At 35.3% G+C, this 10,628-nt stretch overlaps 1 protein-coding gene and 1 non-coding gene across 2 annotated transcripts; one reads left to right on the top strand and one right to left on the bottom strand.

The window, feature by feature from the left end:
* Positions 1 to 733: 733 nt before the first annotated feature.
* On the top strand, positions 734 to 3,006 carry LOC121262072. Its single transcript, XM_041164503.1, has 4 exons — positions 734 to 811; positions 1,573 to 1,680; positions 1,837 to 2,149; positions 2,789 to 3,006. The coding sequence occupies exons 1-4, from the start codon at positions 734 to 736 to the stop codon at positions 3,004 to 3,006; spliced, it is 717 nt and encodes a 238-aa protein (XP_041020437.1).
* Positions 3,007 to 9,794: 6,788 nt separating this feature from the next.
* On the bottom strand, positions 9,795 to 9,902 carry LOC121263928. The gene has a single exon (XR_005940409.1). It is a non-coding gene; the product is annotated as a small nucleolar RNA R71 (small nucleolar RNA).
* Positions 9,903 to 10,628: the final 726 nt, after the last annotated feature.

Genomic DNA, 10,628 nt, shown 5'->3' with positions numbered 1-10,628 from the left:
AAATTCATCAAATTTCATAAATTTCTTCAAATGAGGCAACAAAGAGTATTTAAACCAAAACCTAATTAAAACCCTAGCCAAAATAAAGCCCCATCTTCCAAAAATACCCTTGAGTGAATAGTGTCGTGGCTACAATACGGTACTACAGTAACTCAGCTACAGTACTTTTCAAACCCTAGTTCGCTATAGTACTTCTTAAAACCCTTGTTCAACAAAATAATAAATTTTCCAACATGCCCTTGAATAGACCCCCCTTAAGTCATTCTCATAATTAAACCCAATAATTCTAAACTAATAAACGAAGTCATATAAATGAATTAAACTAGTTGAAATCCTTCAAGAGCCCAAAGCCTTTAAGTCTTGTCATTGCCTTCTTCCATAGCTTATCAAATGAATCAAAACTGGATCTTCATCCTTCAAGCCCATCTTGAATGTTGGGCTCTTGCTAAACTCATCCCAAGTGGATTGCATCAATCCTTACAATGCCTCCTTGATATTCTTGGCTCTTGACCTTGTAATTGGCTTATCTGGAACTTCCAAAAGATTTTTAAGTCTGGGCCCACTTTGGTTCCCATCAGAAAAGCTGCTACGTGTGTTAAGGGAGCATAGAACAACCTTGGGATGGACTATTTCTGATATAAAAGCTATAAGTCCTTCCATTTGTTTGCACAAGATTTTAATAGAGGAACTTTACAAACCTTCAAACGAGCAGCAAAGAAGATTAAATCCAGCAATGAAGGAAGTAGTGAGAGTTGAAATTTTGAAGCTCGTCAATGTTGGAATTATTTATGCTATTTCAGACAGCTCATGGGTAAGTCCAGTGCAGGTTATACCAAAATAGGGTGGAATGACGGTGGTGAAAAATGACAACAATGAGTTTATTCCTACAAGAACAGTCACAGGTTGGTGTGTATGTATGGATTACCACAAGTTGAACAAAGCAACAAGGAAGGATCATTTTCCACTTCTTTTCATTGATCAAATGTTGAATCGATTGGCTGGGTATTCTTACTATTGCTTCTTAGATGGTTATTCGGGGTATAACCAGATTGCCCTAGCCCTCGAAGATCAGGAGAAAACTACGTTCACATGCGCCCCTATGGAACATTTGCTTTTAGGAGGGTGCCCTTCGGATTGTGCAATGCCCCAACGACATTTCAACGTTGCATGATGACTATCTTTTCTGATATGGTGGAAGATATAATGAAAATTTTCATGGACGACTTTTTAGTTTTTGGTACATCTTTTGATCATTGTTTGTATAATTTAGCTCTTGTTTTGCAGAGATGTGAAGATAAAATCTAGTCCTAAACTGGGAGAAGTCATTTCATGGTTCAAGAAAGGATTGTGCTTGGCCATATAGTGTCATCTAAAGGAATTGAGGTTGATCGAGCTAAAATTGCAACCATAGAAAAACTACCACCTCCTAAGAATGTGAAGGGAATCAAAAGCTTTTTGTGACATGCGAGATTTTATAGAAGATTTATAAAGAAATTTTCTAAACTTTCTAAACCTCTATGAAATCTTTTTGAAAAAGATTCTACATTTTACTTTGATGATATTTGTTTGCAGGCCTTTAATGCAATTGAGAAATTGGTTTTAGCACCAGTTATGATTGTACCCGATTGGAGTCAACCTTTTGAAGTCATGTGTCATGCATGTGACTTTGAAATTGGAGCAGTATTAGGACAAAGGCGAGACAAACTATTCAGGGCCATCTATTATCCAAGCGGAACATTGAATGAAGCTCAATTAAATTATATAACAACTGAGAAGGAGATGCTTGCTGTGGTGTTTGCTTGTGACAAATTTTGATCTTACCTCATTGGTACAAAGGTGATAGTGTTCATTGATCATGCAACACTTCATTATTTGTTTGGTAAGAAGGATGCTGACCGTACGCTGATTCGTTGGATCCTACTTCTTCAAAAGTTTGATTTGGAGGTTCAAGATAAGAAAGGAAGTAAAAATTCAGTTGCTGATCACTTCTCTCGGTTGGAGCAAGAGGAAGTAAGACTAGATTCAGTGATCCAAGAAGCATTCCCTGATGAACAGTTGTTTGCATGTGAGATCAAGCTTCCTTGGTATGCTGATATTGTAAACTACCTAGCTTGTAAAGTATTGCCACCAGATCTTACTTATCACCAACGTAAGAAGTTTCTGCATGTTGTGAAATATTATCTTTGGGATGAGCCTTTGTTGTTCAAAAGATGCCCTAATCAAATCATCTGAAGATGTGTGCCAGAAGAAGAGATGCAAGCCATTCTCCATCATTGCCATTCCTCATCATATGGAGGACACTTTGGAGCAAGAAGAACAACAGCTAAGGTACTTCAAAGTGGTTTCTTTTTGGCCTTCTATTTTTCGTGATAGTTATACTTTGGTGAAAACTTGTGACAAGTGCCAACGTATGGGAAATATTTCAAGGCGTCAAGAGCTACTATTAAAAAATATCTTAGAGGTTGAGTTATTTGATGTTTAGGGAATTGATTTTAGGAAAATACTACTTTTACCGCTAGTTTCTTCCGCTGTGAGTTTTTTATTTATTTTTTATTATTAGTTTTTACTTAATGATTAAGTAAGTATTTTTTAATAATATTATAATTTTTTTTAGTTTTTAAAATATATTTAAATGTGTTAAAAAATACATATAAAAAAATAGAAAAAAAAACTCATCCTAAAACAACTAACGGGAGCCCAGCGTGAGCTCCCAGCAGTGGGAGTAGCACCACTCTTGATTTTATGGGTTCTTTTTCTCCTTCTTTTGGCTTTGTTTATATCTTGTTAGCAGTTGATTATGTGCTAAAATGGGTGGAAGCAATTGCTGCAACAACAAACAATGTAAAGGTAGTGCTCAAATTTCTACATAAGAATATATTCACAAGATTTGGCACTCCTCGAGCTATTATTAGTGACGAAGGGACCCACTTTTGCAACAAGTTGTTTGACAACCTTCTTTCTAAGTATGGTGTGAAGCACAAGATAGCACTTGCGTACCATCCTTAAACTAATGGCCAAGCTGAAATTTCAAATCGAGAAATCAAGAACATCCTTGAGAAGACAGTCAACACCAATAGAAAGGATTGGGCAAAGAAACTTGATGATACTTTGTGGGCATATCATACAGCTTTTAAAACACCTATCGAGATGTCTCCTTACCAACTAGTGTTTGGAAAAACGTGTCATCTCCTTGTTGAGCTGGAGCATAAAGCTTATTGGGCTATAAAAAAGTTTAATTTTGATTTGAAGGCAGTAGGAAAAAAGCGACTTCTTAAATTGAATGAATTGGATGAATTCTGAAACGATGCTTATTAAAATGCAAAGATCTACAAAGAATGGATGAAGAAGTGGCATGACAAACAGATTCTTAGGCTTGCATTTGCTCTAGGACAACAGGTTTTACTCTTCAATTCACAACTCAAACTCTTCCGGGCAAGTTGAAATCAAGATGGACAGGTCCTTATACAATAGACAAAGTTTCCTCTTTTGGAGCAATAGACTTGAAGGATAAGACAAGGAATATATTCAAAGTTAATGGTCGGAGATTGAAGCACTATTATGGAGAACATGTGGAGAGGAATTGTGCATTTATTCCTCTTGGAGATCCTAATTGATGAAGATTGAAAAGTCTGGTTGTAGACTTTAAACAAGCGCTTATGGGAGGCAGCCCATAGAACTTTCTTTTATCCTTTTATTTTTATAATTTTTATCTATTTTTTTTTTATAATTTTGATTTTGATGCACGTTTATTTAGCATGAATAAAGAGCTGAAAATTATAAACTACGACTGATTCACCATGAAACTAGGAAAATTCCTTTCATTTCTTTAATCTTTCTCACTTTTGAATTACAATGAGAACATTGTTTTATTTAAGTTTGGGGGTGTAAACCCCTATAGTCGTTTGGTATTCTTGTTTGCTATTTATTTTATTTTACTTGTGATTTTATAAGTCTTGAGTTGTTGGATTCTCTTACCAAGCATGTATTTGAGTATCATTGAATTCTCTATGACTCTGAAATTTGTGATTGAGGATGGGATTGTGAAAAATTTTCAAAAATTTCTTTTATGTCGGTCTGAGTTTTGTGGGTACTTTGATTTAAATCTTTGTCCATGAACATAATTGAGCACATAGTCATTTTTTTTCAATTCCATTTTGCTTATGAAGAGAATAAGTTGAAGTAACTGCGTTAGGGAAGTTCAATCCGTTGATGGATCCTTGAGGGGAAATCCTAGTTGATACCAAATATTAGAGAAATGATCTAGGCATTTTTTTGTCATAACCAAAAAAAAAAAGCTTTCCCAGCCGTCCTGATTATGATGCCATCATTGTATGGTGTATTCCCACAGTCAACCCCCTTGAACCTTATTTTTACATAAGTATTTATTTGTTCTTTTAACTACATAAACCATTCCCGTTCTAAGCCTGAAAAATCATGATTTATCGTTTACAGTTTGAGAAAATACGTTGGTGGAAATCTACATTTAAAGAGAAAGATAGTTCGAAGGAAATTATGCTCTATACAATCCAAGTGTGTGAAAAAAAAAACAAAAAAGCAAAAAAAAGTGAATGAAAAAAAAAGGGTTGAAGTGGTTGAAGACGCTGCAAGAATTAAGGTGGTTGAACGAAAAAGGTGGGTGGCTGAAAAAAATAAAAAAAGTATTTTTGCTAGGTTTCAGAGGTGATTTATCCATCATGGCAGAAAAAAATATAGAGAAAACTCAATAAGTGGAGTGCAAATCACTTTAGATTTTGTTAAAGGTGTATTGGGTATTGCTTCATTGATTACAGCAGCAATAATATCACAAGTATGAGCATATAGTCGAGGAAGAGTTACGGCTTGAATACTCTTCTGATTCCAGTTGTTCTACTTTTATCTGAGTTTGTAGGTTGTTTGGAGCTAAATTGACTATATCACACACAGTCAAGGTCTTAGCTTTAGGTTGAAGTAAATGCTTAACTCTTGCTTGACAAATTGCTAAATTTTTTATTGATTTTCCATATCCATTTCTTTCTTAACTCTTGCTTGACAAATTGGTAAATTTTTTATTGATTTTCCTGTATCCTTGATATTAAAAGAGTAAGATACTAGTGATAAAATCTAAATACAGATCATGGCTTGGTGATTGATGCAATTTTTTTATGGGGTCTAGTTGATATTGTCTATATTGTTTATTTTCTTTTCTTTTTGTTTGAGGACAAACAAAGTTGTAAGTTTGAGGGTGTTTGATGACTTGCATAATTTGGTATATTTTATCACTTCTTAGCTTTAAACTTTAGTCTAATTTTATTTATTTTTGTTGATTTTAGGCTTCATTGTCATCATTTAAATTTATTTGAGATTTGAAGAAAATGAAGATCCAAATTTTTCAAGTCTATATCGTCTAGGAACTCTCTCATTTAAGTGAAGATGTTATTTGAATATAGGAACTGTTGAATAAAAGAGAAAAATGCATGCAATACGGGCACTTATTTTGATTTTGAATGAAGACCAATGATGTGGCTTGTGTGGGATTTTTGGGCTCTTGAACGGATATACACTGAAGTGGTTTGACTTGGCTTTAGACGTTGGAATGAAATACGGGCCAATTGGTGTTGAACGGAATGGATGCGGCTGAAGGAATCAACATGCCACACGTACGATACGGGCCTTCGGCATTTGCATGCGGGATGCAAGGAGAGAGCTGGACTTGTGGACAAACAGCTAGCAAACTTCATATTTTGCACGCACGGATGAAAAGGGGCAACACGTCAACAAAACGACTCGCACAGGTGGGTTTAAAGTTTGAATTCTCGTTTCTGAAAAAGAAGCGAGGACGAAATAGAGAAAAAAAAATAAAGGAAAGAAACAGAGCGGAGGAAAGAAAAAGAAAAAAGATGAAACAAAGAGTTTTTTTGGGCTTTCAGCACATTTGGATGCAAGCGGGATTTGGACGAAAAGGGATGTTTTTGCTTTTTGGTTTGAAGACGTTGCGACTAACAGATTGGGACGACAAGAGTATTTTTCAGTGTTAACTATGCTTGCTTTTTTATGCTAATTTGAAGTAATTCTCTTCTATGTTTGTCTGATTAATTTGGAGCTTATTGCTTCTAATTGATTGGCCATTAATTAGATGATTTTGATATTGTGATTTGCTATCGAAAGATGGAATTATAAGATAGATCTTGGATATTTCTGCATAGGTAAATATAGAGATCAAAAGACTTGTATGAACCTATGTAGTAATATAATCATTAGTCTTATTGCTTTCTTGCATTATTAATTTGCATACTCTTGTGTAAAATGATGAGCAAGAATAATTTCCAATTGACTATCAAAAGAGGCTTTTGGATGAATTGGAGATTTGCTAACAAATAGAGAGAATTAAATTCAATTAGTTAGATGAGTAAAGCATAGTGAGGGATAAGGTGAAATCGATTTCCTATAAGTTTTCTGTCACTAACAACTTCCAAAACGACTACGTATTAGACTACCCTCAACTAACAAAATTGTCATCTCTTCCATCACCTTCCACCACACAGCTATTCCACTCCTGCTCCTCTTCAGCCCATGACACACCCTCCCCTCCAAAGCACCTTGCCCACAAGGTGAGGAAACCTCTCTCGTAATTGCCAATAAGATTCCCAAGTAGCATCTTCCACTCTAACTCCTTGTCATTGCACCAAAACCTCTACCACAACTCTATTATGAACTGGAGGTAATGTAGAGAGAGGTAAAATGTGATGTCCCACTTTTTGTTTTAAATAAAAAACATTAAATACATGGTGGATTAAAGTATGCTGAGGAAGATCAAGTCTGTAGGTAACTTGCCCAATTTTGTGTGTAATCTGAAATGGCCCAAAAACTCTTGGTGAAAGCTTAAGATTACGTCTAGCTATTAAAGAATGTTGTATGTAAGGCTAAAGCCTTAATTATACCCAATCACCTACTGCAAACTCCCTCTCAATCCTACCTTTATCAAACAGAAGCTTCATTCTCTCTTGAGCAGCTACCAAGTTCTGTTTAAGAATACTCAAGAATGTGATCCTTGATAAGAAGTAATAGAACTTACTTGTTTCAATCTGGTAAGAGCCTCCATTGGATCATCATAGGCAGATGATCCAAATCTAATTTGACACAGCTTGAGTGAACTCTTCCCAACAATGAAAAGACCTAGCCTCACTTGCATCTTGAAACCATATGAGAGCTTCCTAATCCATATGAAATGACACCCAAATGATTCTTTGTCCAGGTGGTACTTTATGATAAAGAAAATATTGGTTAGCTCTATAAATCCAAGCTGAAGGATTCTTACCCACAAATCTTGGAAAATCCAACTTTATGCCTTCAGCGAACCCTCTGTCACTTGCTTCGCGATAGTTTACTTCACCAACCCCTTCAAAAGTTTGAGGTTCTTGAAAGTTCCTTGATGTCTGACTATTCCCTTCTAAACTATTGCAAGTAACTTAGAAAACCTCTTATCTTGATTCTCCATGTCCACTCGGGCTTCTTCTTACTGTTGAACTAACACTGCAATGGCATCTTCAATTTGCTTCTATTGCCTATCATATTGCTGTCGAAGATGATTAACTGAATCCACAAGTGACACTGACAATGGTACATTGACAATCTAATACCAATTGTTAAAGACCCAACCACTGATCCAAAAGTCCTAAAACTGTTGCATACTAATTTGGTTAAACATTTAACCCTCAGAATCATAACATTCTACCACACTTACAAATCTGAGGTCCACGTCGGCCCCCTCTATCGACACTGACCCGGTGGTTGCCCTTTCCCTTTTGGCAACTCCACTCATCTATCAGTATTCAATTACTCAACACTATGCCTATATGATAAGTGTACAAAAGTGCACTCTAAAGACCCTATTATTGAACTAAAATACTAAAATGTGAATAGAAATCATAGGAATTAATGTGTATTCTTGAATTGAGTTTCTATTTAGTTTGGGATACTCCTGAGCAGATTTTTATATTTAATTTCAGACTATAAAAGAGCAAGTCAAAATCCAATCAAATTCAAAGGACTTTCAAGTGGGATTTGAGAGTAATTCGGATCAAGAGAAAAAGTTAGTTCGAAATTCACTAGAAGATAGCTTGTACATACTTTAGCATTTTGATCATAACTTTCTGCTCAAATATCGGATTGATGCGATTTTGTATGCGTTGGAAAGCTATCTTAAAGGGATACAAAGTTGTATATAATAAGGATTTCTAAATTCAAACTCCTGAAGCACGTACTTAGCTGCCAAGATGAGTTCTAAAATTTAGGCATTTTGTATGCGGGAATATGAAAACATTAGGATTTTTTTTCTTACCCTATATAAGCATTTCATTAGCACGAAATTGAGAGTTCATAAAGGGAGACGAAATTAATTTCCATGGCCGCCATTTGCTTTATTTTTCTCTTGATATTTTTGTTGTCAATTATATTTATGGGTAACTAAATTATCAAGTTGGGTTAGGGATGAACATGCACATTTGATGGTATTTTTAATTTATTTTTGATTTAAGTATTTGATTTTCAATTACTAAAACTCTTTTTTTTTTTATCATTCTCAATTCATTGTTGATGTTTTCTTCTCCGAATAATCATAGAATTTATTTTGTTTATGGATTCAACCATGCTTTTTCTTTTGAATGGATTAGCGCTTTGATTATGTTTGGATCAATTATTTATCTATATTGAATTAATTCTTTGTTACAATATCGCTTCCTGAGTATATTGTCGTCGTTGGATTTTCTCAATAGTGATAATAATTTATGTCTTTTAAAAGTGGTGAATGATTTTTCAAAGGGTTACATTTGGTTTAATCTTGGTTTATAAATCTATACATTCCGATTGGAAATTTTGGGAATTAAGTTCCCAATTGAGTTATTCAATGAATTAAGAATAATTAAAATGCAAAATTTGTGCAAGGGATTCCCGACACTCTACTGTTTGTCAAATTTGAGTACTTTTTCTATTAGTCACTTTGCTTCATTTAATTTGAATTGAAAATTAATCTTTGTCCTCCATTAATCATTTAATATTTTTCTTTAATTTCTTTGTTCCTTCTACTATTCTTTTAATTTGTCTCGCTCTAAAATCGACACTCCAAAGCTATGCTACAACTATTGCATAATTCTTTGGGCGTAATTAAATTTTGGCGCCATTGCTGGGGGGACGGTAGAAGATTGGCTAGATAGTTTTTCGTTTCAGCAGTTTGTAAAGACGGTAACTTCGTTCTTTCTTTTAGCTTGCTGCATTTTTTTTTCTTCTTTCTTTTTATAGTATTTTTATTCTTTTAGTATTTTGTTACCTTGCATGCACAGATATAGAGACACCTTGGGTAGATTTGCTTGTAGGCATGTGATAGAGTCAGAATCAAACTTTTTAAATAATTTATTTGACAATTCATCTAGTCTCGAAGAAATGAGTGAATATTAAGACCAACCAATTAAAACTCTTCATGATTACCTTCACCCTGCACGCACAGTCACACCATCATGCATCATGTTTTCAGTTAATACTTGCCAATTGGATTTTAAAACAGGGATGATACAGTTACTCCCTATTTTTCATGGCTTGGAAAATGAAAATCAATATGTGCACACTAGCAAGTTTGAAGAAGTAGTTGCAACTTTTCATAGTCAAAATGCAACTGATGATGTTGTGAGACTTAAGTTCTTTCATTTCTCTTTGAATAATAGAGCTATGAGTTGGCTATACTCGCTGAGACCACGATCTATTGGGTCATGGAGTGAGATGACTCAGGTCTTCTTTAATAAATATTTTTCTCTGCATAAGACCAATGCTTTAAAAAGGCAAATCTCTACCCTTGCACAAAAGGACAGTGAGACTTTGTATCAGTCTTGGGAGAGATTTAAGGAGTTGTTGAGTATGTGTCCTCACCGTGGGTATGAGAATTGGCGCTGTAACGCCCGTCCTTCTGGTGGGTCTTTTTATTAAAATATTTTGAGAAAGGACGGCGGGAATTACCGTCCGATTTAAAACTTTTTGCTTCTTCTCAGAGTGCAAGACCCTACGTTTATAAAGTAAAATTTACTTTTACAATAAAAGAGGTTTACAGCGGAAAACATCAATTTTAATAATAAAATGCCTCTCTTACATTTGAACCTCGTGCCTAGACTTCCGTGCTCTTCCCCATGGGTCGTGTCTGTCCCGACGCGTACTTCATTTCCTTCCCTGTGGGGGGGAGGGACATGCATAAAAACTAAAATGAGTCAAAGACTCGTAAGCATTACTTCATGTAGTTAAAATATAATAACGTAGGTTTTCATTCATGCATTCATCATTCGTACATACTATACTTACATACATGCGTGCATACGTGCGTTCATTTGAAAACGTCACTGGACGGGATTTTCCTTTCTTTCGTAAAACGTTTCACCCGTCAGTGCCTTCATTTCTGTAAGAGTGCAGTGCCTTCATTTCTTAAAGTGCATTCGTGCATGCATACATATATACATACATACATTCTTTCTTTTCACTTTCATAGGCCGGTACACACTGTTATGCCCCGTGTGTTAAGGTTAGCGGCCCTTTGACCTGGATTCCGCCCGTGGCCACAGGTTAAGAATCCCTTTTCATAGGGGGCAGCACTGGGTGCACTACCAGTACTACTT

This window comes from Juglans microcarpa x Juglans regia, chromosome 4S (genome assembly GCF_004785595.1).
Source record: "Juglans microcarpa x Juglans regia isolate MS1-56 chromosome 4S, Jm3101_v1.0, whole genome shotgun sequence".
Classification (NCBI taxonomy): domain Eukaryota; kingdom Viridiplantae; phylum Streptophyta; class Magnoliopsida; order Fagales; family Juglandaceae; genus Juglans; species Juglans microcarpa x Juglans regia.
Note: the sequence above shows the minus strand (reverse complement) of the source record. Positions and strands in the feature narration are given on the sequence as shown.